Consider the following 24,217-nt stretch of genomic DNA (forward strand, 5'->3'; position numbering starts at 1 on the left):
TTATTGGACTAAACCCAAAATTAAGCTTAAATTCTAGAACCTTTCTAGAATTATCATCACCTCCTCAAATAGAAAAATATCTAGATATTGTAGTAGAAAAATCTAGAGAATAAAGAAAAATCTAGGAAGTAAGGAGGTTGTAATAGAACCATCTAGATATTTGTAATAGAGTTTAGGAGGCTATAAATACCTCTTTATCCTCTCATTTATAAAAAACACAAGAAGTTGAACAAGTGTAATAATAAGAAAGTTTTTTTTAAAGAAAAAGTGTTCTACTCAAAGTTCTCTAAAACTTTTGAGAGTTCTTCCATATTATTCTTCATACTTAGAGATTTTTTTGTTTTTTCGGGTTCTCGGGTATTACGGTCTTGGGCTAGTGCTAAGCACTATCAAGGGTGGTTTCTTTACAGAATGAATCGTTATCTTGAAGCAGTAGTGTTACAGAGTTTCATTCTCTATAAATTAATCACTAGTTACGAAGTTATCACTACTGCTGAATCAGATAGATGATAATCTTAAACTTCATCAACCATAGTTTCACGCAAAGAAACATTTGAAGCTGTTTAAAAAGTAAAACTCTAAACCATGTTCAATGATCCTATGAAAGTTCATGTTTCTCTATAAGAAGAAAGTGTTGAGTCTTTTGGAAATCTATAAAGCAAGAAGAAAGAAGAATGAATGAATATATATACCTTTCTCTTCTAGAAACTGACGGATCAAGCCGTTATCTTCAAATACTTTGACAGTAACAACAGGACCTGAGAATATCTGACGACGACCGTAAATCTGGAAACAGGGTTGCAGAGCTCGGAGCTGGCCACTACGGATCAGATCTTGATTCGCGTCACATACTTCTGCAGTGGTCACAAACGCCATCTCTCTCTCGTTCTCTCACCTGCTGGATTCAGAACTATATGATCAATACAAGTAATCTTGGAACTGGTTATATATTAACAAAATTCAAATCAAGATTAATCTGACACAAACAAAGCGATGAATCTAGACAAAACAAAAGGGAGATTAGATCGAGGCTCATCATTCTTTTACCTGAAATAGAATAAACTAGGATGAAGAAAATAAAACTCTCCGTCTGTCCGTGTGCTCAAGCCTCAGAGAGATGGAAGTGATGATTTTATAAAAGGAGGAGAACCAAAGTCATAAACACATACAACAGTACTTGCTTTGGTCATTTCATTACAATAAAATAAACTATATGTACTTTATGTAAAAAACAGATCGAAAAATGGAACCTTTGCTTTCCCTTTCCTCTGTTTTCGACTCTGTTTCCTTTGCTATCTCACTTTCTCTTGGCTCTTTATGCTTTTCACGCAATGTAAAATTCAAACTTTAGATTACTAAAAGATAATTCATAAAATCCAAATAAAAACGAAACTTGGAATATCTAAAAGTATCACATCTCTCAATTATTATCACCAAAAAAAATATCTAAAAAACAGAGAGATTATCCAAAAAAAAAAAAACTCTTGGGGAAGATTTCAGAGTTTGTGGATGGTTTTCATGTCAACAGCTTCACTCAGAGTCCCTTTCTCAACATGATCCCACCACTTCATCAAGAAGTTATCCACCACCAATCTGAACCATGGAGACAGCTTCAGACCTTCCTCCCCTGCATCTGCTTTCTTCACCAGCTCCTTCAGCTCTTCCCTGCTCACATACTTTACATCCGCTACTTCATCTGGATTTGGTTTGACCTTAACATCCCTCACAATGAACAGCAAGTAGTCCACTGCAATAAACAAAAGAACATCAATGTTCCATCAAATTAAGGCCAGGACGAGTCTCAGGGGAATGGTGATTACGTTCGTGCTCTCCCCATTTGCCATCAGAAGGAGCCTTGTAAAGCATACGCCCCAAGGGGGTGAACTCATCGACTGGTACATCTTCAGCTACAATACCGAGCTCGTCAAGAAGCTTTCTCTGTGCAGCATTCCTCACGCCTGAATGAGCATTAGCCAAACAGTGAGTTCAGTAATCAAGTGAAGCTTTACATTTCGCTGCAATAATAGACATTAAAAATTAAGAAGAAACCAACCGAGTGTATTTTCCTCGATGAGCTCTGAGTCACGGTAAAGAGGATGGCTGCAACAAGTGTTTGTCCACACTAGAGGGAAGGTCACCTTTGCTTTCGACCTTTGCTGTTCAAAAGAGAAGAAATGATTTCATTAGGAAGATGGAATATGAGCAAGCTTATTAAAAGGCCCACAAACCAACTAAGATCACGAGAGCACCATTGCCACACTCAATGCAACAAAATATATAGAATAAAGCTTATGATTATGATCTACCCTCCATATCTATTGAGCTTAGTGTTTCTCTACAGAGTTAATTGATAACACCATGCCTAGTGACAAGTCAGTCGTTTGTATAGAATCTTGAATACAAAGCAGTCATAAGCAAATACCTGGAGGAGCAACTCATAGTTCGAGTTGAATAAAAACACACTAAAAGCCCTGTGAAGCAAATTCTTAGCTTCAATATTCTCCATCAGATGACCTGCATATTTTATAAAGCCATAGACAGAGATAAGAAGCAAAAACAGCCATCCTCTATCACTTCAGTATGAGTAATATATGCCAAAGAAAAACAAAGCGAGTAGCCTTCTATTTTATATGTTCAACAAGACAAGACAGAACTTTTTTTATATCCTTATCTGGTTAAAATGAGTGCAAGAAATAGTGCCATATAATGTGTCCATTCACTGAGAGGCCTATGACATTTGATACACTGGAAATGTTACTAGCTACAGCAGAAAATAGTACGTTCGTTCGACAAATTTACTGAGAGGCACTTGATGCAACTAAGTTTAGTTATAGGAGAAAAATTAAAGAAGCGCACGAACTTACAATGGGAAACACTAAGAGATAAGATGAAACTCAGAACCAAGTTCACTTACAATTATATTTGCTGTCATGCCCCACAACACGATCAGTTTCGTCAACAAGAATGCATCTACAAAAAAAAAAAAAAAAAAAAAAAATCTCGTTAAAATTAAGGTGGAGAGATCAAAGTAGATGCGCATCAAGAGAACAAAGAAACACTTCTATCAAAGTAATGGGATCTATATCATCATTAGATTTTAGTCTAAAAGGGGACAAAGATATATATATACATTATTATCGGCCAAAAACATGAGACTGAACAGCATAGCATATAACCTGACCAGTGTTCCACCCAACACACTGTCATGTCTTTCATACAAAGACAATGAAACATTATTATTACTACATCGAAGTCAACAAATCTAAAAAAAAAAACTCAAATTCCCAGAACCAAAGCTCGACATTTTATTCTGTTTCTCAGCAACCTAACAATGGAGACTAACCGATTTGAAAACAAAACAAAAAAAGGTACAATTTTAGGTAAAACCCATTAGTCAGAGAAGACATACTCGTCCTCAAACATGAGGCGTCTCTGAACAGCATCCATTCCAGCATCTTTAGAATCTGCCATTGCGGAGAAAGCTCGAAACTTTCTCTGTGGAATGGGAACGGAAACGGATCGGAGCGATGAGAGAGGGAGATGGAGATGGGAGAGAGATCTGAGGCGAATCAATGGGAAATTAAATAAAGAAGAAGCAGACATTGGTGTGCATGTGGGTTGATCACTGATGCGTTTTTCCCCTGCGTTTTGTTTTTACTTATGTCCACAGACCATTACCATGTACCTCTCCGCACCATATAACAGCCAAAAGTGGATTAGATTTGTTTCCTCTTTTAAAGAAGGTTTGGTTGTATAAAGGTTGTTATTTGAGGGGTTTATTTGCAATTTTTCTCATAAAAGTGGCCTTCTGAATGCTAAATTGTCTGGTAAAGAATATATAGAAGGTTTGAATGTCATATGTTTCAGGATAGCGATGTGGTTTCAATCTCTCTGTTTATAGGTTTTAGCATAACATAAGTGTATAACAACACGTTTGGTTTAAGTGGCTTGTGTGTTAGGATTAAGGAGCTTCATAAGTGTGTTTCATGCTTGCAAGAGATGAGGTTGGAACTGTTGGATGGGTTTATTCTTGACCAAGCTTGGTATATATTAATAACATATATATACTACTCATCTGTCCTAATTTGCTTACTCGATCACGTTGAGACTAATAATGGGTATCAAAATCAGATATATAATAACTAATTTCTGTATACATTCACCTTTTTCTTCTTGTTTTTCTCTGTTAACGTGTAAGATTAGGTGTAAAGACACCGTCATAGATAAACCGAATATGACTTTCTTTTAGTTAAAGAATGCTAAAACAAAATGGTGGAGTCTCTAATTTATATTTAGTTAGAGAATACTTTTCTTAGTACATGTGGTATACATAGTCATCAGAAACCTTGTCCTGCAGCGCACATGCTATTAATAAGGAAGATGACTCGATACTCCTTACCTCCTCTGTTTTCCTTTTTCCAATAACTACTTTTCAAAACCTAAACATCTTACCCTTTCGCATCTACTTTGCTTGAGAAGTTCGTTGAAGTTTCAACCTCAGCCACTAATGTTTTTTTTTTTTTTTTAATTTGCAAGCTTTGTCCAAACATCTAGTGGTCGAATATGTCACATGGTTCAATATTGTTTAATAAAATTTGTTATATTGTTCTCTGGTCTTTTAGTTTATTATAAGATAAATAATGATAATGGCTACTACAATGACATGCATTATTGAGTTAATTAGACCTCTCATGCATCAGTATCTTATGAAGAGTAGCCTTTCTGTACACTTCTATTCCTAAACAATCAAATTAAACTCCTATTTATGAATCTTGACATAGACCAACTTATCCTCCTCATCCACTGACCGATAAATGGAACCTCAAATTAAAACTCGAACCATGTCCCACTTGGTTAGCTCTCATTTTCAAACTTTAGCAGCCTGCAGTTTCGGCGTCTGGACATTTTCTTCTTCATGGAGAAGCCTTTTCCTCTTGAAGCCATAGCCGTGATAACGATACATGATGCTCAATAGACACTGCCTCAAGCTCAGGGTATCAAACGCCTCAATAAAATTCAAATCCCTTTGTCTCCACTTCAAACCAGCGTTCTTCTGATATTCCTCGAGCACCGATGATAAACACCATCTCTGAACTTTCCTTAAGCATCCCACCAAACAACCTGTCCTATGCTGCATTCAATAATTGAGTTCACCAAAACTTATTAGCGTCCTGTAAATAACTAATCTCATAAAAAATGTCCAAAAGAGGAAAAAGGGTTGATGTATACTATTATTACCTTTCCGGCTTTGCAGTGTATGAGAATAGGATGGTTTCTTACATCTACAGAGAAAAACAAAACATTTATTAAAGACATCATTAAACAGCAGCAGCTAAAAAAAGACAGTGCTGAGTGTTGGGATACTTACCAACTAAGACTTTGAGAGCATTCAAAACCGTATCTTTTGGCATAGGAGTTGGAGGATCCTGCAATATCATAAACAGTTCAGTTATTATAAATATAAAAAAAATCAACAGTGACTCAAAAATCAACAAGAAACAAAAACGCACCGTTTTGCCTTCGATTCCAAATTGGAAAAGTTTAATGTTGTTAGCCTCAAGAAACTTGAGATTCTCCTCCGGGTATGGCTCAGGACAAAGATATCTGTTTTTGGTGAATCAACAACGAAAAGGAACGATTTTTATCAGCTCAATTTGCGAATAAAAAACAATTAAAAATGAATAATTGAATAAACCCACAAGAGAAAAAATCAATAAATCTTACATGATGGAACGAAGATTTAGGGTTGTGAGAAAACCGAAATTCTCCGGTTTAGGAAACCCGGACCGGTAAATCCCGTCTTCAACCATCGAGAAATTCGATAAAATACCACCGTCGACGTGATCATCCGCCGCTTCCATTATCAAACACATTGAGGATCAGAAGAAGCAGAGAGAGAAACAGAGAGCAAAGAATAGATTTTGAGAGAAAGAAAGGCTTCTCGTTTTATAGGAGGAGCTTTGAAAAGCGGACTCTGATTAAAAGGGTGTTTAGGGTGGACCCCCACTGGTATCTCTAGGATCCTGCCACGTGTCGTATCTTGTTCTTTTTGTTTAGATCCTCACCGCTGACTATTCTTTTAGAATCTTTAATTTTAAAGTCAATCCTTTAATATTTTCTATTTGAAGAGCAAGAAAATTCTCATATTAAAAAGTGGTCGAACTCGAATCAAATTCAAAACTAGTCGTCGAATCACACCATGAAAAAAAAAATCTGAGTGGTCTCATTTTGATTTTTCTTCTATAGACTGAAAGTGTTGAGTATTGACAATTGTCATTGACGAGGAAAAAAAAAATCTATCATAGACATATCCTTAATCACAAATAGGATAGAGGATAATAAATGTTTATGTTCATATGAACTATTTGTATCTATTCAGTATCTAATTTAGTATATCTAAACTGAGAATCTATTTCTTTCCTTTTTATTCTGGATATATAATCTAATCTTTATACTCATGTTTAAGATTGATGATTCATTAATCACAAATAGGATAGAGGATGATAAAATATTTATGTTTATAACTTTATAAGAATTATTTGTATCAGTTTAGTATATCAAAATTTGAGAATCTGCTACTTTCCCTTTTTTTCTCTGGATAATCTAATCTTGCTTATAGTCATAGCTAAGATTGGTGATTCATTAGATTTATATTTAGGGTTTGGTTATCTGACACTTGTTTCTGTCTAAACTGCTGATTTACTATTTATATAAAAACAATATTTTTTTAAATGCTTGTCTGCATACTTTTTTTTAAAAAAAATAGATATATATTTTGGCTATTGTTATGTTTTTTCAAGAACACTATAAAACATAAGAGAATTGTAAAAACATGAGTTTTTTCAATCAGATCATTTGAGTTATACATACCACATGTTGTTTGTTTGTTTGTTTATTAATCCAAAACATCTTCATCATATATAAAGAGATATGGTTATAAACTTGTTAAAAAACTTTAAAATGTATATTATATTTTCAAATGAGAATCTTTCCCTTGAAAATTACTTTGATCGTTAGCTTCAAAGGATGAATAAAAATCCTAAAGAAAGTTTCAATCTTCAATAGCATCACTCTCAAACTATGATTCAGTATGGTGCAAAGAAGCTCCACTGTCATCTTCAAAAGAACCAACCTCCTCAACCTCTGATTTTACACGATGCAAAGAGACTTCTTCATTGTCATCTCCTGAATCATCATCATCATCAAAGTAAATACTTTGACTATCATCAGTTTTTGAGCTTTGCATGTGCTCAAGATGAGTATGATCTTCCTCTTTCTCCTCCTTCTCCTTAGGAAAATCATCATGATCTTTGTTGCTCTCATATCCCGAAGAGATGCTTCCTCCATCATTTGATTTTTGGCTGCTCTTACTGCTTAGCCTCCCCTCATTAATATCCACGTCTTCCCAACTATATCGATACTTTATCTTCAAGCTCTGCGCCTGGTTCTTCTCATCAACAGGCTTTGGTGGTTGACTTTCTTGGTCATTTTCATGTTCATCATCTGAGTTAGAATCAGACCCATCATCAGATTCGGTCAAGCTATCTTCCTCCTCAAGTTTCTTCTTCTTCTTCTTATTACTCACCATCTCCTTTTCATTGTCCACAGATGAATCTTCATCTGATGATGTACTAGACTTGTCATCTTCAGTAGCCACCTCAGGAGTAGGAGACACAAGATTTGAATCATGCCGGCTTAAGGCTATAGACATGCTTTTGTCCTTGAAGGATAACATGGGAACTGCTGTGGGAATCCCATCTTCTGTTGACATTGAAAGGAAGCTAAGTGCAACCATTACATCGCTTATCAAAGGACGAGCCGTTGGTTCCTCTTGCACACACATTGAAGCTATTGCAACTGCTTGGTTTAAGCCTCTCTCTGAAAATTTCTTCTTCAATAATGGATCTACCATATCAGGATATCTCTTTGGATCTCTAAATATCGGTTGTGCCTGCGATTAAAAGTAATAATAGTTCATAAAGAACACAAAAAAAACATAGGAAGCTTTGTCTTTATGGTTTGTTTATATTTTACCCATGAAACTAAGTTTTGTTCATCATTAGATTTAGTAGTATCAAGAGCTTTTCGACCAGTGATGAGTTCAAGCAACACAACTCCAAAGCTATAGACATCTGATTTCGTGGTGAGAGTTCCTCCTCGAGTATACTCAGGCGCGGAGTAACCGTAAGTTCCCATTACACGAGAAGATAAAGCCATCATCTTATCACCCGTCCCTGGTCCTAGCTTATGAAGGCCAAAGTCACAAAGCTTGGGACACAAGTCATCGTCCAACAAAATGTTTGAAGCTTTTAAATCACGGTATATCACTGGTGGATCCACTTTATCGTGCAAGTATTCAAGCCCTTGCGCTGCGCCATATGCTATCTGCATCCTCATTGTCCAATCCATCGGTTCACGGTCTGATTTTGGCTCTACAAAACCAAGCATCCCTAATCTCAGTTTTTTTTTCTTTAAAAAAATTAAAAACGTGTTGAAAAAGAAACTCTCTATACATATATATGTACCTTGAAGATTGTCTTCAAGGGTACCTCCAGAGATATAGTCATAGACCAAAAGCCTTTGATCTCCATCGGCGCAATACCCTACAAGCTTAACAAGATTGGGATGATCAAGTTGACCTAATGACAAGACCTCAGTTTGAAACTCTTTGTTCCCATGCAATCCATGCTTGTCTAGTTGCTTTACAGCCACCACCTACGCATTCCCCAAAACAACACAACTTATTACTAATTATGGTTATTAGTACTGATTTTGGGAATAGGTAAATGAAATATAGGTCTAGGACTCCCAAAATTTAAAAGATAATTTACATAAATATAGACTTCCAAATTTTTTTTTTTCTTTTTAAACTAAATTTCCTATAGTCTTTCAAATTTTAAGACCGGCCGTGACAAAGATGGATGGTTGAATGAATTTCAATGGTTCTCAATTATAACTTTTCAGTATCAAACCTGGCCAGTAGATTTAAGGGTTCCTTTGTAAACCCTACCGAATCCACCTTCTCCTAACAAACATTCTTGCCGGAAATTCTTTGTCGCTGTTGCTAATTCCCGGAAACTGAATATCTTCAACGTCGTTTCTTCTGATTGCTCTGCTTCATCTGATTGTCTCCTCTCTTTAACCAAAAAAAAAGTAAGAAGCTTTATTACCTAACGTATCAACCACGGGACTCAGAAAGAAGCCAACGTTAGGACATGCATACCATGCAGTTTGACTTCGTTGTTGTTAGCCTCGTCGGAACTTGAAGATTTTTTATTCCTAGGCGTAGAAAAACACGGGAAGCAGTGCATGATGATCCAAACAAAAATAACTTAACGTTGTTTTGCTCAGGATTTAGCAATAGGTCGGGTCCTTCATGAAGGTTGAAGGACCGACGTAAAAGAGAAACAACACGAAAAAATGAGAGAAAGAGAGGAGTAAGAAGAAGAAAAAGGAGGAGATGAATCAAAGCCACCTAAAATCGATGAAGAAGAATGACTTCTCCGAGAAGTAAGGAAAAACAATTTTAGATTCTTTTAATTCTTAATCTGTCAAAATGTTAACGTCTCCCAAAAACATGGAGAACCACCATCATTTGATTTCTGTAAAATATAACTATACAGCTGTAAGAAAATAGTTATGCTTCGATGTAAAGATATTTTTCTATCATAATTAGAAGAAAAAAAAATGATAGATGATATCCAGCTAAAAATGGAATAATCCTTTTCATAATTTAGAGATATTATTCAGCTAAAAATGGAATAATCATTTTCATAATTTAGATAGATTAATTATCCAGCTAAAAAAGATACTACAGAAAATCAGCCCTAAATGATGGACTAATATAAACTATTTGTGGACTCACATAAAATCAGTTCGTTCTACTTGTAAAACCAGCCCCCCCTTTCTCTGATTTTGTAAGTGTCCTTCACGGACCTTGGATATGCTGTGAATCTATGAATCCGGGAGGCTGGAAAATGATTGTATCAACCAGTGGTAGTCAAAGATTACTGAAATAAGAGTTACATTGGGAGTTTCCTTATTTGTTAATAAATCATGTTTTGCTTTTTGAGCTCCAATTAAGTACAAAAATTTAAGAATGTGTTAGCCTGTTTTGGTATATGATCATTTATCTGCTCATTCTTTAGTGTTTTACTTCCTTAGCATGCTTTACTTAGGTTCAACTTCACTCAATGAGTATGTTGCATTTGCATTAAATCTTTGGTGCACTTGCAGAGACTACGAGTGGAAGCCAATAGGCTAAAAGGCTCTCCAAATAGCCCAAGCAAGGATAGAACCAAATCAAGTTTAGCTTAGCTATATTATTACCAGAGAGGTGATCAGTTTGGATGTCGGTCGAATATATCTGGAAAATTTAAATATTAAATTTCAATATTATATTTGATTTTTCAAAAAATATTTAATTTCATCTAAACGAATTAACCATATCGAAAAGGACAAAATAATTATTCAAATAAAAAAAATTGACGCGTTTTCGACCGTCCAATTTCGGTGGAAAAGATAAAATAAAATTGACAAACACGAACACAAAACATGAGTAGGGTAGGTACGTAGTTCCGTCGTCGTACTTACATAAACAATTAATTAATTAAATTAATAAATCTCTGACTTTATTGTTTCTTTTTTGTGTGGAGGTGAGACAAGAACGCTTTTCTGCTTTTCGTCTCTCTGTTTACACGATTCTTCTTCTTCATCATCTATGTCCATTGTCGTTTACTTCTCTCTATACTCTCCGATTTGGGTCTCGCTCATCGGCGAATCAGTTTAGAGTGATGACAGTATAGTAATGTCTTATGCTCATCGTCATCGTTGGATACATTCTTCTTCACTTATATGGATTTAATTTAATGCGGGAGTTCCTATGTCCTCTCTTTCACCTTTAATGATCAATCAAGGTCCCTTCACTTTCTTCCTCTTCTTTTCTTTAGCTTTGACCGGAAAAGTTATTTTTTCACAAATTAGGTTTAATCTTGAATTCTGTTTCTGATCAGAGGCAATGTGGCAAATGAATATGACTTCAGATGAAACAATGGAACCAGGCGCTTACCCTGAACGACCAGGAGAGCCTGATTGTTCTTATTACATCAGAGCCGGACTTTGTAGATTTGGCTCAACTTGTCGGTTTAACCACCCTCGTGATCGGGAACTGGTACTGCACATTTTCACAGTGTTCTTGTGTGTGTGTTCAGTTTTGGAGTTTAGAGATGTGTTTGGTCGGATCCAAAGTTGGAAGCTTTTGAGAGTGTTTTTGACATCTCTTATAGGTTATAGCCACTGCAAGGATGAGAGGTGAATACTCTGAAAGGATTGGTCAGCCTGAATGCGAGGTGATCGAGTTATAGATTAGCATTTTCATTGTAGATTATAGTTTTCTCAAACTAACTACATTTGTATGTTTTGGGGTTTTGGTTAGTACTATTTGAAGACAGGAACATGCACGTTTGGAGTAACATGTAAATTTCATCATCCTAGGAACAAAGCTGGGATTGCTGGACGAGTCTCACTCAATATGTTAGGCTATCCTCTACGCGTATGTTTTTTAAATTTTTATTTATTTATTTATTTATTTCATCATCACACTTGCCATTGTTTCGTCCCTCACTCTTATTGAATAATGCAGAATGAGGTTGATTGTGCTTATTTTCTAAGAACCGGACACTGTAAATTTGGCGCCACTTGTAAATTCAACCATCCTCAGCCTCAACCAACAACCAACCTCATGGTTCCCACTTCAGGCCAACAACAGTCTTATCCTTGGTCAAGAGCTTCTTTCATTCCCACCCCTCGATGGCAAGATACCTCTGGCTTCACAGCATTGATGATGCCTCAAGGAGTTATATGGAACCCTTACACCGTAAGTTGTGTCAAAGACAACACTGCTCATTATGATTCTTATGTGTCAAAGACAACACCGTAACTTTTTCATTTTGTTAGGGTCAGCTTGGCTCAGTTTCTCCTTCAGGAACCGGAAATGATCACAACAACTACAGAAAATTGCAGCAAAACGAGTCAGGCTCATCTGTTCCGCAAGGAGGGATCTATGCATTACCAAGTGAAAGTGTCTTCCCAGAGAGACCAGGACAACCTGAATGCCAATTCTACATGAACACAGGAGACTGCAAATTCGGAACAGTTTGCAAGTTTCATCACCCTAGAGATAGACAAACTCCTCCTCCTGATTGTCTCTTGAGTCCCATTGGCCTCCCTTTACTCCCTGTAAGCTGCTCAACAAGTGAAAGAAAACACATGTTGAATTAGATTCGAACTTGGTTCTAATTGTTTACTTGTTTTTGGATATAGGGTGAACCGTCGTGTGTGTTCTATAGTCGCTATGGAATCTGCAAGTTTGGTCGAAGCTGTAAATTTCATCACCCAATGGGGGTATTCACATACGACAACACAGCTTCAGAGACTGATGAGGTTGTGGAAACAGCAACCGGACATTCCAGAAGACTCTCAGTGTCTGAAACAAGACAAGCAGCTACAACCTCTGGTCAAGACACTACCATTGATACTACTCATCGGTGAGTGAAGAAACAAAAGAAGAGCTAGAGCTTAAACAAGCTTTGATTTTTCAAAAAGAAAACTGTAAATTCACGTTTTTTTTTACATTTTAATCTGAAGTATTTATAATTAATAATGTATAGAGGTGGCTATACAACTGATCTTGATCTGATCGCCATTGTTGTAGTATTCTTTTTAATCAGGTGAATAAGGTAAACATTGTAATTACCAGTCTGGTTTAGAATTTCTTATTACCACTTTTTGGAGTAATAACCAATCAAGTGAATTAAGATCAGTTGTTTATTATCTGTACTTCCATGACCATTTTTCTTCATGGAAATCTTCTATTCCATGGAGTAGATCTGAGGAGTGCGGAGGTGCACATTATTTATTCACTTGATATATATTGTTTTGGCTTGGATATAACGAAACGATTTTTAAAAGAAAACACACAAAACAATTGGCCGTGTAGTGTATTTTGAAGTTTAATCATTCGTTTTATTTTGTGTGTGTTTCAGACTTTTTTTTGTCGGATCAAATAGAATATACCAGTTTATATAGAGATACTACCTAACTTTGGTACGTATCACGTACACATATTGGAATATACAATGCTACGAGTATGTAATTAATTAATTCAACGCAGAAACAATGACGCGGGGAAAAGTAAACAAACACCGACCAGGAGACCGAAATGCGACCCAGCCTGAGTCGCACACGCCTGCTCCAAAGTCTTTCGTTTACTCGGTCTTTAAACTGATACTATATTTGATTTTATTCAACAATAACTAGTTCTTAATTATTCGTAGAATGAATCTCACGCATCTTTTCGACTTGAGCCCGTCTACTTCAAACATACATAATACATATATACGTGGTCATATATAAGACTCATCAGATATGAACAAGGTCAATGAACTAATATTTAATCATTGATGAAAGTAGTATCTATATACTATTACAAATACCTCGAGATATATTTATGGTTCATAACTGATTAGTTAGTAGTATTAACAATTTGATAGTATATTAAAAACACAAATTAAGTATACAACTGTTTAAGGGAAAACACGCGTGATTTATAAGTTTGTATAATATTATATTGTTCTTGGCAGTTGGCATGATCTAATTACTAAGCTTTCTTGATTTAAAACTTACTTAAATGACAACTGTTAAATAATATACTAGTTGATTTATGTTTCAAAAAAAATAAAATAGTTGATCTAGAATACTAATCCAAAGATTTCAACGGTCAACGTTGCCCATCACAGTTCACAAACATAAATCAAAGTTTTCTATTTCATACCTTTTCTCTCTTACAACCTTTTACAACCTTTGACCACCTCTATGTGTATATATATAACGACCAAACCTCATGCATGTATGTAAACACGTAAAAGAAACATTCTTATTTATACAATCACATCTAACAGAAAAGTATTTCAATTTGTAAGAGCAAACCAAACAAAGAAAGAAGACGAAGTTATGGTGTTACCATGGAGATCAAGAGGAGGAAAGAGACCTAATCAGCTGACCATCTCAGACGCTGAAACCAAGACCCCGGCGGCTCAACTCAGATCCTCAAGGATAGAGCGGGTTCAGTCGCCGCGTGTGCCATTGACCCCGCGTGCTGCGGCAGAGATATGTCGGAGACTGGAAAACGCGACGGCGCGTGAAGAGCATGCCGAGTGTTTCGAGATCGTGAGTAAGATCAAGAACTTGGCAAGAGAAAGGGGAGAGACAAACAAGAAGTGTTTGCTCCAAAACGGTGTCGTTTCGGCGTTGACTTCTTGCTTCCAAAGATTCACGTCCACGCGTGAGGAACAAGCGCGTCTGTTGGAGGAAGTCTTGTCTGTTCTAACTTATTGGTTGCCTCTGAGTCGGACAGAGGGTTTCTCCAAGATGGGAACAACGGCTTCGCTTAACCGTCTCGTACGGTTCTTGAACGCTACAGACGCCAAAACGAGGCAAAACGCTGCGTTATGTATCAGAGAGGTTCTTGCAGTAGACAAGAAGTACGTCTACGCGTTAACAGACATCGAAGGAGCTTGCGAAGGATTGGTAAAGATCATCAGTGACTCTGTTTCGACGAAAGCATCTCTCATGGCGATTTACAGAGCGGTTTCGTGCGACAATGAGATCGCTGCAAAGTTCGTGAAGCTAGGCTTGGTCGCACTGATCGCAGAAATGATTATGAACAACGCGGAAAAAAGCGTTTGCGAGAGATGTCTAGTCGTTCTAAACGTTATATGCGACAACGAGCAAGGAAGAGAAGACGTTCTTAGAAACGCTTTGATCGTTCCTCTCCTAGTGAAGAAGATTCTACGCGTTTCGGATCTCGCAACGCAATGCTCAGTCTCCATTCTCTGGAAGCTATGGAGAAAGAACGGAGAAGATCATGTGTTGCTTGAAGCTCTTCAAGTTGGTGCGTTTGAGAAACTCTTGGTGGTTTTACAAGTAGGTTGTGAGGAGAAGACTAAAGAGAGAGCCAGCGAGCTGTTGCGGAATTTAAACCGATGTAGGAACGAGATCGAGAAGACAAACTGTCTCGACTCTTCGATGCGTTTGAAGAACGTGAAGAAATCATTTTAATATCAAACAAACAATATACACAACAACATGATTCTTTTTTGTAATGACTCTATGTTTCAACAGCTAGATACAGTTTTTGTCCATCACTAATCAAATCTACATCAATAATTTTACCTTCATCTTCAGACAATACACAAGAAGCTTCAGAAACATTCAACTGTTCTGCTGCAGTTCTCACAAGCTCCTCTATGCTTCTAGGCACCCACAACACAATCCCACGTCTTCTTGTTTCTTTTGCATCGTTTTGATGTGAAGAATACACTGTACATTTCTTCTTATATACTCTATCTGTAGATAATTCAATTAAAAGGTCTTAAATCTCCAATAATTTTTTTTAGTACTTCCAATATATATTTTTGTGTAATCTAATCAAACTACCTTTGAGCTCTTTAGAGCTACTTGGAAACGAAGAGATCTGTGAATTCTTGGCGTCTTCAAGTAACTTTATCAACATCTTGTTACCACAACCTAGGGCTTCATCTAAAGGAGTATTCCCCCACCTGATTCAAATTCAAATAATGGTTAGACCGCGAAAAAAAACAAATTGCTTTTTTTTTAAACACTGGATAATTACGCTATTACAAACTATGAGAGAACAAACGACTCTTTATATGGTAAAATAAAGAATCAAAATGTTTGTATACAAACCTGTCTTTCTTAAGAACATTAGCACCTGCTTCTACCAACTGCATTGCCAAGAGATACAATCCTTCAGAGGCAGCAACGTGGAGAGGTGTCCTGTGATCATAATCTTTAGAGTTTGGATCAATGCCGTTGTTGAGAAGCCGTTTCAAGAAATCGCTGTCTCCTTTTGCGACCACCGTGCAAAGGAAAGTCCCTGCGTTCTCTATACTCAACGTTGCACCTTCTTTCACAAGCAACGCAGCGACACGATCATTCCCGTTCTTGATTGCTTCTAGTAACGGCGTGTTCCCTAGTTTATCTTTGATATTTACATCTACTGATTCTTGGATAAGATACAATGTAATGTCTTCATATCCTCTAGAGGCTGCAAGATGCTGTTAAAGAAAACAAAAAAGAACATATTAGATATGTTTCAAGAAACCAAGAAGGTTTCAAAAAACCATACCAAAGGCGATCTTCCATCATAATCTGTTTTATTCGGGTCACCTCCAGCTCGAATCAAGCTCTTAAGCTGGTAAAGATCACCGTAGAAAGCAGCACTGTTCAACTTCAAAGCTAGCTCTCCCTCTTGTTTACTAATATGGAAGGTTATATCTGATTCCAGCTGCTTAATCCGGATATTTGATTCTTTCCCTTCAAGAAGATTGTTGAGAATCCTCCGTCCGTCGTGGAAATATATCTCGAGAATGTTCATGAAAGACTGTTTATCTAGCCTTAAAATCCGACACAGCTCGGAAACTCGGACTGTGTAAGGCTGAGGAATGTTGCAGAGGATTGATATCTCTCCAAAAGAGTTATCTGGTTGAAGAAGTGATACTATCTCTTCAGATCCATCCTTAGCTGTACCTATCTCCTCCTGATTTTGAATACTAATTAACTCTGAGTTTCAGACATTCTTAAAAGATTTTTTCGACGAAAAATGAGGAACTTTGTTTACCAATACACCGTGACAAACAAAGTAGAGTTGATCCACAACGCTTCCTTGTTCCATGATAACTTCTCCAGGGAGAAAGAACTCTTCATGAAGTCTTATAACCTGTAAGAAAAAGATGCATCCTGTTTAAGTTACCTGAGTGAAAAAGTTTCTATTTTACGGTCCAAATCAAAAGTCTTACAATCTGGTTAATGAACTCAGATGAGCAGCCACGGAAGAGAGGAACCTTCTCGATGTACGGCATGTATAAAGTTTGTGCAATCTGCAGTAAAAAATATAAGTTTAGACATTTGTTTTATCATTTAAAACATTTCATCATTTGCTCTTAAAAAAAACATTTCATCATCATTACCTTGGCGCGGATAGAGACAGGTATGTCTTGAAGAACAGCTGCCTCGGTGTAGCTACTTTGGTACTGCAACCGTAAATGTCCAGTGATCTGACCACGGATGTTTCTACTGAGTTTGTTTCGGTTCATATACTTCATAATATCCGCCATCTTGTCCCTGAATCTCTCTGTTTTTGAACCTTTTACTATCAAAGCTGTCATGTTACCAATCAAGTAAGCCCCTAGAATCATGTCGAATGATATGTAGATCATCGCAAATATCATTTCCCTCATATTAACTGCGTGTATGTCTCCATAACCTGCATCAAGATAAACATGCTAATAGCTTTAAAATAATATTTTATATATATAGCTAAAAAAAACAATTTAGAAATTTTTTTTTCGAATTTAAGTCAGGTTTTAGATTTTGTTGGGTTTTCGGATTTAAACTCGAACCAAATCTGAACTGTTTATAGTTTGGTTCCTTTTCAGGTTTTATAAAAATAGGAAAACGATCCAAACTCGACATATACCAAACCGGTCCGATCCAGAAAACTAAACAGGTCCTATAAGTACCCAACTTAAAAAAACCCGAAATCCGAATAACCCGAACTGCAAACCAGAATGCCCAGCTTTACATGCTGATATGAACCGAAGGTAGGTTTGTTTGTAACCAAAGCAAAAGCAATCAGAACTTACCAACAGTTGCCATAGTGACAATTGCAAAGTACATAGAAGTGGTGTACCGAGTCCAGAGATCGATCTCTCTAAACTTAGCGTAACTGTAGTCTCCCAGTTTCAAACTTCCAATCCAAGTGTACCCTTCTTGAGAAGCAGGTAGCGTGGTGGCCAAGTAATAGAAGATACAAGCCGCGGTGTGTGTGCAATAGAGCTCAACGAATATAAGCTTGACGATTCTTGTGAAAAGGTAATTGATTCTTATATCTTTCTCCATTTTGTGGAAAAATAGGATTACTCTACGAACTCGATATAATCTTATCAACAGTAGGTATCTCACTTCTTCTTTTTCACCTGCAGCCTATTTTCGAATCCACAGTTTCAACATCTTTCATTTGATTTCTCGTGGTGTTAAAACAAATCAAAGAATAAAAATGAGTACCTTGTAGATGATATCCCATGGCATGCAGGCAAGTAAATCTATAATAAAAGATGATTTTAAGTACCTGCAAAAAAATCGTATACACCATGAAGAGTTATATGAATCCATATCTCTTATAAAAACATGGGATAGGGCTATTAATACCGTAGAGCGATTGAGCTGCGTCTATAGACCATTCTGTAAGTTCTGCTATCTCTATAAGCAACGAAGAATGTTAGGACGATATCAACTAAGAAAGCGATTTGGCCCGCGATGTCGAGGATGAACAGATTCTCTGGTAATCCCCTGAAGAATCCGAACTCTAGTGGAGTGAAGAAGGAAGAGTAAAGTGCCCATATCAGTATGAACGTTGTCCAAGCCTTGTAGCATCTGCAAATCGAAAAATCTAAGTGATCAGTCTTTAGATTCCGACAGTATATATTTTGTTTGCTAAACAAAACTCATTACTCCTGATATGCTCCAATAACACATAGTTGTGTTCGGTCAGACTCTGTGGTCTTATAGGTTTTTTAACGAACGAAGTGGCGGGAAAAGTGGATAAATAACCGAAGACAATGTAACCACATTACCCCTAAGTTTTTAATTTTCACTAAATTGACCCCAAACCTTGCTAATCTGTCGAAACAGTTTTTTGTTTCTTGTAGTTTTTTCTCCAAAACAGAGAAAGTCTAATGTTACAACTTAACAAAGTTACAGACATATTACTCTACTGAAATTAATCTATTGTGCTCAGTTACTGATTGTGCTACAAATCAACTGGACCCATAAATTAAGTGGGCTAAAGGGACTAGTTTTGAAATAGTAAAATAATGACTAAGAAGAACAAAACGTTTTGAAACATTACGACAAGATTTTGAAGTTGTTACCGGTTATCGGGATGAATAACGGAGCCTCTGGAGATATCTCTGATCCCGTTAATGACGGTGAACTTTCCGCCCTTACCTCCGGCAAAATCTAATCCTAAAAAGTTCGTGAGGGGGTTGAATCTGTCTCCTCGCGTTTCTACAATCCCATCTCTGAAGTCATCGTCCACCTCGTAATCCTCCAACTCCACGTCGGATTCGCCGTCGCTCCGGTACGAAACTCCGTTGCCGCTACTGCCTCCCATTACCTCTGAATCAACAAAAATGGGGTTTAACCAGATAACCGGAGATTTAAGAAGACAATCTCTCTGTTTTTCTTTTGTTGTTCTTTGGGGTCAGAACCTCTCTCTTTAATGGTGAATATTCAGTTTAACATCTAAGCGACGATATTTATAGAGGTTTCATTTCTGTTTTTTTAGTGGATAGTGCTGTTATTTTCTTACAGAAAATATTTTTCTTAAACGTAGATGGATTAATTACAACACTTAATTATCTACATTATAACTTCAAGTTAAATCATATGGCTAGAATAATAGATGATTTAGTGTAAAGGAATAAGTAGAAATTATAATAATATACATGCGGACATAGCCGTCTCAAATTAATTTTAGACTCTGTTTAGAAAATTTATTAATTATACATTTTATCAAGTAATTTTAAAATTTAATAACTTTGTCTGATTTTTTTTTATATTATAAGTTCTAAATTTAGCATTATATCTAAAATTTTAAAGTTTTTTACCATAATTTATCTGTATATTTTAAAAAAATCTTAAACTTTTTATTTTTATATTTCGGGATTCTGTTCGACCGCTCCACTTGCGCGTGCGGTTAGAGGCCCTCCATGGGGATGGGGAGATAAGGTCGAACAATGATATGTGTAGTATGACCTATGATTATATGAAGAGCACGTGAAAGTGAAACTAACAATACAGCCCACAAGTTATAGAATACACAAGTCATCAAATGTTACAACATGTCATAAAGTTTCGTCATGTTTGGCAAATTGCGTTTAGAAGTTAATATTCGCTCATTTCTTCGTAAAGGTTTTCTTTAAATGCAAAGTTATTTTATCTTTTCACACGTTTACGCATATATAAGAGACTAGAGCGTAGTAATATTTAAGAACTCATAAGGTTAAATACTTCTGATTATGCTGTATATCAAGTAGTTTTTGTTTTAGTATATCGATCGATCAATAATATTCGAAACAACGGAAGCTTCACGAGAAGGATATTTTTTTCTTTTGTTAGGAAAAACGCAAGTTGTGATGACGGAGCAATATCAATCTTGTGATGGATATACTCTAAACGTGCATGTATTGATTCCCGTTGTGCTAACACTTTTAGAATTATAAAATTCACGTGAAAATTTAAGCCATATGATTAGTCAAATACTAGATAATGTTGAGGTGTTTAGGGAATGTGAGTGCTTTTAATTAGGTCAGAATTAGCTAGTGTTTTTAGTTTATGGTTCTAATGGATAATTAGTTTATACCAATTGTGCAATGTGCATTAACCGACCTTTGCTTTGTCTGTTTTCTCTTTTTATTTGTGGACTCCATTTCAAGTTAAATAAATTAGATAACATAACATGGTTGTTGTTATTTCCTTGCTTTTGTTTGGTTATATTTGAATATATTTTCATGTCAATGGGTTATAATGGAAGCTGAATGCAATTGATAAGTTATAAGCATATAAGGTTGGCACACACACTCAGTCCAAAAATTGTTAATTTACAGTTAGTGTGGTCTTCCTTTTTCATCACTTGACCCCTAATTAGTTTACATATATTTGACCCTTAATTGGTTTCTAGAAATGTCTTTGTTATTTATACACACACACACACACACACATATATATATATATATATATATATATATATGTGTGTGTGTGTAATCAAAAGAGTTTTTTTTTTAAAGTATTTTCTTTGATAAGAGTTTAACAGGATTACATATATATATATGGTTAAGGCATTTGTTTGTGTAGCCTTCATTTTGTTGTCCTTTTAGATTGTTTAATCAAAAGATTTAAGAATATGTAGAACATGGAAACACTCAAAAAGAGAGCTAATTGTTTTGTATATTAGCCTACTTATTACAAGTTGTTTTGTGTATAATCTTTTCAAAATAAGTGTGTGCCGTAATAAAGAGAAATATAACCTCAAAAGAAAAAAACAGTTGGCTATGACATTATACTAAAAAGAAATGCTTTGATTAGTCACACAAATCATATATGATTATTGAATGAGTTCATGAGGTTTGACCATAACAAAAGAAGAGATGACTTCACACATTTGTAAGCCGCAACGCCTCCACGAACAACTCCTTGAGAGAAGCGTTTGAAGCCGCAATTCTCTGTGATGTGATGTCCAAATCTTTACCGGATCTGATCATTACAGACACATACAACACCAAAAAACAAGTTAAAAGCTTGGTCCATTGTAGCATTGAGTGTGTTTGACTTTTGTCTTAAAAAAACAAACTCTTACGGATCAAAAATAAGTCCACCAGCTTCTCTCACGATCACAACTCCTGCTGCAACGTCCCTGTGAATTGATATAACATACCATTTCAGATCAAGTCTTGTTTCTGCAAGAACCAAACTTTGTAATATCTAAGCAGAGTCTTTTTTTTTTTTTTTACCATGGACCGCCAAATTCGATTTCATAGAAGATATCAGCCCTCCCACACGCCACACTGCAGAGATCCAGTGCACAAGAGCCACAGATCCTGATGTTCCTAACCTAATGAATGAAACAGAAGAGAAGACAAGATCATGAGGTTTTGGCAGAGGTTGAATCCAAATGAAGAATATTCACCTTGGTTAACAAACTGTTGATCCTGTTGGTTGCATCGTCTAATGTAGCTTTATCTCGTTTAACGCCCGCCTGTTTTCACACAAGTGATGAGAGGATGTACTTCATAAGAGTCTAGTTTTGACACAAGGGATATATGTTTTTACCTCTGCTAGGAGCAAAGCGGTTACAAGTTCACTTTGAGTTGACACTACAAAGAAAAGAACATTATTCTCATCTTGACCAACAAAATCTCTAGACTGTAAGGTGTGAGAGAAGTATATAAAGTTCCAACCTTTGATTGGTTTTCCATTAAAGAAGGCTCCTTTCCCTTGGACACCGGTGAATAGCTGTTGTGTCAAAGGAATTTATAATGGTATATATAACAGGTACCAAACAAAGAAGCTTGAAGTAGAGATTGATACAATGTAACCATGAGGATCAGGGTCTCTACCCAGAGTCTTATACCTCATCCATAATAGGATTGAAAACGACGCCAACCACAGGGACTTTCCCAATAGTAAGGCCAATGGAAACACACACAAAAGGGAACCTGCATAAAAAAAAAAAAAGAGTTTAGTTTTGTTCTTAAAGAAAATGTCCAAAACGAAAACACAAAGTCATTCAAATGAGAATATAATATACCCGTGAACGAAATTTGTAGTTCCATCAACAGGATCAACAATCCAAGTTGGTTCATCTGTTAACTCACTCACACCATTCGCAGCTGTTGTTTCTTCTCCTATGAACTAAAATGCTAAATGATCAATGCAGTGCAATGCAAGGAAGAAACTACCAAAGATAAAAAAGACCTTGTGGTTGGGAAAGAGCTGCTTGAGATGATTAAACACGAGTTCTTCACATTTTTTATCAGTCTCCGTCACCAGATCCACCTATACCAAAAAGCAAATTCAGTGTATCCATAGGAACATGGCCACTTGTTTTTGTCTGAACAAGAACCTGGCCTTTGTGTTCAACATGTTTGGTCTCGTAAAATCCTTTACGAATGACCTGAACAATGTAAAACCAAAAGGATCAAGATTTAATAATATGACCAGCCACTGGATCGATCAAACTCAATGGGAAAAAAAAAAGAGATAAACTTCTCCAGCTTTCTGAGCGGCATCAATGGCGGCAGCCAAGAACTGATCTAGCGAAACCTCACCAAACAACAACAACAAAAAGTGAGAAAGAGGCAAATTAAAGAGATGAAGTCCGCGGAGAATGAGCGTGTCTATACCATTGTCTCCCATTTTCGGTGATTGGAGGTTGCTAGAAGTCGAAAAGAATAACGGTTTCTATTTCTGTGTGATTCAGACAAGAAGCCAGAAGTCAACCACAGTTAGCGGTTGTTCCGGATCGGTCTTGTCTTCTCCGGGTCGGGCTGATTCGAGTAGCGTTTGGGCCTACTATGATGATCCATAGTATTTGTAAATTAACTATTAGGCCTACTTTCTGATCCATTGTATTAAGCGAATTAATTATCGCTTACTCGTGACTACTTTATGTCCATATCACCTGGTGCGTATTAATATATCTATACATTTAATAATTTTTAATTCGAAAATTTATTTTTATAAAATAATAATAATTAAATTAGATACAATTTTTAAATTATTATGATTTATAAAATTTTGATATTCATATTGGTAATCAATGTATTAAATTATGTTATTTTATTTCATATTTTTATTTATGTGATATAGATTTTGGATCAAAATATTAATAGATTTTTATAGTAATAACTAAATTAGAAAATTTTACATTTGAAACTAACACATATTATATTTAGACCGAAAAAAAACATGTGGTGCTAAAAAGATTATTAAAATACTATGAGAAGCCGTAATTATTGGGTCTTCTCTAACGATGGTTTGCTACCCGTTTGAGATAGGAAATTGTATTATTTTTTTACCAAGTACCAAATGATGTAAATATTCTTATAGTTCCTTAAAGATCAATAAATTTAACATTTTATCAAAAAAATGATTATAAAAAAATCACAAATATAAAACATTAACAAAATAACAATAGTTTAGGAGTGTTCAATCTGGTAAAATCGAACCATTAAAAACACAACCAAACCGAAATAGAGAAAATAGTCTGGATTTAAAAGTACCGAGGATGTTATTTTAAAAAAAACAACATTATATGAATATGGTTCAGTATATTAAGGGATCAAACCGAATAAACAAAAGAAACCGATTAATTCAGATATATTAGTATACTTATATATAAATTTTATAATAATCTGTATTTGATCAATATTTTCAGTAAAAATCAGAGAAATTGGCTATAATATTAGTCATTAAAATCTATAGTATTATTTGAGAAATGAATTTGCTTATTTGTCACATTCTCCATAATTTTAGGACTGGGTCATTAGTTTTAATAAATAATTTTAATTAAACTATA

General features: G+C 35.8%; 8 protein-coding genes across 13 annotated transcripts in view; 2 read left to right on the forward strand and 6 right to left on the reverse strand.

Annotated features, from left to right (window-relative positions):
• Window positions 1-1,343, reverse strand: part of LOC106336210 (putative 4-hydroxy-4-methyl-2-oxoglutarate aldolase 2) — a 6,328-nt gene extending 4,985 nt beyond the window's left edge. The window contains exons 1-2 of one of the 3 annotated variants that reach the window (XM_013774969.1): window positions 1,251-1,343; window positions 693-895 (exon numbers count right to left, since the gene is read on the reverse strand). In XM_013774969.1, the coding sequence (XP_013630423.1) occupies window positions 693-876 (184 nt within the window). In that variant the 5' untranslated portion in view covers window positions 877-895; window positions 1,251-1,343. Of the gene's footprint in view, window positions 1-692; window positions 899-1,047; window positions 1,217-1,250 lie in introns of those variants that run through there. The other 2 variants (XM_013774968.1, XM_013774967.1) reach the window with 2 other exon arrangements.
• A 27-nt stretch (window positions 1,344-1,370) lies between these two features.
• On the reverse strand, window positions 1,371-3,665 carry LOC106336209 (isopentenyl-diphosphate Delta-isomerase II, chloroplastic). Its single transcript, XM_013774966.1, has 6 exons — window positions 3,410-3,665; window positions 2,915-2,970; window positions 2,423-2,514; window positions 2,054-2,156; window positions 1,821-1,958; window positions 1,371-1,747 (listed from the first exon to the last, which is right to left on the reverse strand). The coding sequence occupies exons 1-6, from the start codon at window positions 3,601-3,603 to the stop codon at window positions 1,497-1,499; spliced, it is 834 nt and encodes a 277-aa protein (XP_013630420.1). The 5' UTR covers window positions 3,604-3,665; the 3' UTR covers window positions 1,371-1,496.
• A 930-nt stretch (window positions 3,666-4,595) lies between these two features.
• LOC106332348 (probable tyrosine-protein phosphatase At1g05000) lies at window positions 4,596-5,926 on the reverse strand. The gene is made up of 5 exons (XM_013770818.1): window positions 5,725-5,926; window positions 5,511-5,604; window positions 5,369-5,426; window positions 5,239-5,282; window positions 4,596-5,131 (listed from the first exon to the last, which is right to left on the reverse strand). The coding sequence occupies exons 1-5, from the start codon at window positions 5,871-5,873 to the stop codon at window positions 4,868-4,870; spliced, it is 609 nt and encodes a 202-aa protein (XP_013626272.1). The 5' UTR covers window positions 5,874-5,926; the 3' UTR covers window positions 4,596-4,867.
• A 955-nt stretch (window positions 5,927-6,881) lies between these two features.
• LOC106332878 (serine/threonine-protein kinase CDL1-like) lies at window positions 6,882-9,451 on the reverse strand. Its single transcript, XM_013771376.1, has 5 exons — window positions 9,224-9,451; window positions 8,973-9,136; window positions 8,526-8,715; window positions 8,035-8,432; window positions 6,882-7,951 (listed from the first exon to the last, which is right to left on the reverse strand). The coding sequence occupies exons 1-5, from the start codon at window positions 9,309-9,311 to the stop codon at window positions 7,079-7,081; spliced, it is 1,713 nt and encodes a 570-aa protein (XP_013626830.1). The 5' UTR covers window positions 9,312-9,451; the 3' UTR covers window positions 6,882-7,078.
• Window positions 9,452-10,633: 1,182 nt separating this feature from the next.
• LOC106331489 (zinc finger CCCH domain-containing protein 33-like) lies at window positions 10,634-12,782 on the forward strand. Of its 2 annotated transcripts, none has more exons than XM_013769864.1 (7): window positions 10,634-10,916; window positions 11,013-11,170; window positions 11,286-11,348; window positions 11,435-11,551; window positions 11,642-11,875; window positions 11,962-12,237; window positions 12,322-12,782. In XM_013769864.1, exons 1-7 carry the CDS (start codon window positions 10,883-10,885, stop codon window positions 12,547-12,549), a joined length of 1,110 nt encoding a protein of 369 aa, XP_013625318.1. In that variant the 5' UTR covers window positions 10,634-10,882; the 3' UTR covers window positions 12,550-12,782. The 2 variants fall into 2 exon arrangements, with proteins under 2 accessions (XP_013625318.1, XP_013625316.1); XM_013769862.1 differs by having other exon boundaries at window positions 10,636-10,916; window positions 11,956-12,237; window positions 12,322-12,695.
• A 1,111-nt stretch (window positions 12,783-13,893) lies between these two features.
• Window positions 13,894-15,343, forward strand: LOC106328625 (U-box domain-containing protein 21-like). Its single transcript, XM_013767106.1, has one exon. It carries the CDS (start codon window positions 14,011-14,013, stop codon window positions 15,115-15,117), a length of 1,107 nt encoding a protein of 368 aa, XP_013622560.1. The 5' UTR covers window positions 13,894-14,010; the 3' UTR covers window positions 15,118-15,343.
• On the reverse strand, window positions 15,142-19,252 carry LOC106328624 (potassium channel SKOR). Its single transcript, XM_013767105.1, has 11 exons — window positions 19,011-19,252; window positions 18,289-18,513; window positions 18,145-18,208; window positions 17,724-18,063; window positions 17,049-17,344; window positions 16,878-16,958; window positions 16,700-16,798; window positions 16,208-16,618; window positions 15,766-16,136; window positions 15,496-15,617; window positions 15,142-15,405 (listed from the first exon to the last, which is right to left on the reverse strand). The coding sequence occupies exons 1-11, from the start codon at window positions 19,250-19,252 to the stop codon at window positions 15,167-15,169; spliced, it is 2,490 nt and encodes an 829-aa protein (XP_013622559.1). The 3' UTR covers window positions 15,142-15,166.
• Window positions 19,253-21,104: 1,852 nt separating this feature from the next.
• On the reverse strand, window positions 21,105-23,124 carry LOC106332503 (inositol-phosphate phosphatase-like). 3 transcript variants are annotated; one of them, XM_013770968.1, is made up of 12 exons: window positions 23,043-23,124; window positions 22,906-22,952; window positions 22,763-22,813; window positions 22,615-22,695; window positions 22,448-22,551; window positions 22,271-22,355; window positions 22,098-22,152; window positions 21,970-22,013; window positions 21,827-21,895; window positions 21,651-21,751; window positions 21,497-21,553; window positions 21,105-21,393 (listed from the first exon to the last, which is right to left on the reverse strand). In XM_013770968.1, the coding sequence occupies exons 1-12, from the start codon at window positions 23,053-23,055 to the stop codon at window positions 21,294-21,296; spliced, it is 807 nt and encodes a 268-aa protein (XP_013626422.1). In that variant the 5' UTR covers window positions 23,056-23,124; the 3' UTR covers window positions 21,105-21,293. The 3 variants fall into 3 exon arrangements, with proteins under 3 accessions (XP_013626422.1, XP_013626423.1, XP_013626424.1); XM_013770969.1 differs by having other exon boundaries at window positions 22,906-22,962; window positions 23,043-23,094; XM_013770970.1 differs by having other exon boundaries at window positions 22,906-22,947; window positions 23,043-23,093.
• Between the last annotated feature and the right edge of the window lie 1,093 nt (window positions 23,125-24,217).

Source organism: Brassica oleracea, chromosome C3 (genome assembly GCF_000695525.1).
Source record: "Brassica oleracea var. oleracea cultivar TO1000 chromosome C3, BOL, whole genome shotgun sequence".
NCBI lineage: Eukaryota > Viridiplantae > Streptophyta > Magnoliopsida > Brassicales > Brassicaceae > Brassica > Brassica oleracea.

What these genes read in the sequence shown, in the direction of transcription:
- LOC106336209 (XM_013774966.1), bottom strand. Translation starts at nt 3,603, where the DNA reads ATGTCTGCTTCTTCTTTATTTAATTTCCCATTGATTCGCCTCAGATCT. An exon ending in GCATGACAGCAAATATAATT is followed by an intron (nt 2,515 to 2,914) that starts GTAAGTGAACTT and finishes TAAAATATGCAG; the next exon opens with GTCATCTGATGGAGAATATT. An exon ending in CAAATGGGGAGAGCACGAAC is followed by an intron (nt 1,748 to 1,820) that starts GTAATCACCATT and finishes TGTTTATTGCAG; the next exon opens with TGGACTACTTGCTGTTCATT.
- LOC106332348 (XM_013770818.1), bottom strand. Translation starts at nt 5,873, where the DNA reads ATGTGTTTGATAATGGAAGCGGCGGATGATCACGTCGACGGTGGTATT. An exon ending in CTAAATCTTCGTTCCATCAT is followed by an intron (nt 5,605 to 5,724) that starts GTAAGATTTATT and finishes CACCAAAAACAG; the next exon opens with ATATCTTTGTCCTGAGCCAT. An exon ending in TACACTGCAAAGCCGGAAAG is followed by an intron (nt 5,132 to 5,238) that starts GTAATAATAGTA and finishes TATTGAATGCAG; the next exon opens with CATAGGACAGGTTGTTTGGT.
- LOC106332878 (XM_013771376.1), bottom strand. Translation starts at nt 9,311, where the DNA reads ATGCACTGCTTCCCGTGTTTTTCTACGCCTAGGAATAAAAAATCTTCA. An exon ending in CAACGAAGTCAAACTGCATG is followed by an intron (nt 9,137 to 9,223) that starts GTATGCATGTCC and finishes TTTTGGTTAAAG; the next exon opens with AGAGGAGACAATCAGATGAA. An exon ending in CCTTGAAGACAATCTTCAAG is followed by an intron (nt 8,433 to 8,525) that starts GTACATATATAT and finishes TTGGTTTTGTAG; the next exon opens with AGCCAAAATCAGACCGTGAA.
- LOC106331489 (XM_013769862.1), top strand. Translation starts at nt 10,883, where the DNA reads ATGTCCTCTCTTTCACCTTTAATGATCAATCAAG. An exon ending in ACCTTTAATGATCAATCAAG is followed by an intron (nt 10,917 to 11,012) that starts GTCCCTTCACTT and finishes GTTTCTGATCAG; the next exon opens with AGGCAATGTGGCAAATGAAT. An exon ending in TGTTAGGCTATCCTCTACGC is followed by an intron (nt 11,552 to 11,641) that starts GTATGTTTTTTA and finishes TGAATAATGCAG; the next exon opens with AATGAGGTTGATTGTGCTTA.
- LOC106328625 (XM_013767106.1), top strand. Translation starts at nt 14,011, where the DNA reads ATGGTGTTACCATGGAGATCAAGAGGAGGAAAGAGACCTAATCAGCTG.
- LOC106328624 (XM_013767105.1), bottom strand. Translation starts at nt 19,252, where the DNA reads ATGGGAGGCAGTAGCGGCAACGGAGTTTCGTACCGGAGCGACGGCGAA. An exon ending in TGTCACTATGGCAACTGTTG is followed by an intron (nt 17,345 to 17,723) that starts GTAAGTTCTGAT and finishes ATCTTGATGCAG; the next exon opens with GTTATGGAGACATACACGCA. An exon ending in CTGTCTCTATCCGCGCCAAG is followed by an intron (nt 16,959 to 17,048) that starts GTAATGATGATG and finishes TTTTTACTGCAG; the next exon opens with ATTGCACAAACTTTATACAT.
- LOC106332503 (XM_013770968.1), bottom strand. An exon ending in CCGCTCAGAAAGCTGGAGAA is followed by an intron (nt 22,814 to 22,905) that starts GTTTATCTCTTT and finishes TACATTGTTCAG; the next exon opens with GTCATTCGTAAAGGATTTTA. An exon ending in ACTACAAATTTCGTTCACGG is followed by an intron (nt 22,356 to 22,447) that starts GTATATTATATT and finishes TTTTTTATGCAG; the next exon opens with GTTCCCTTTTGTGTGTGTTT.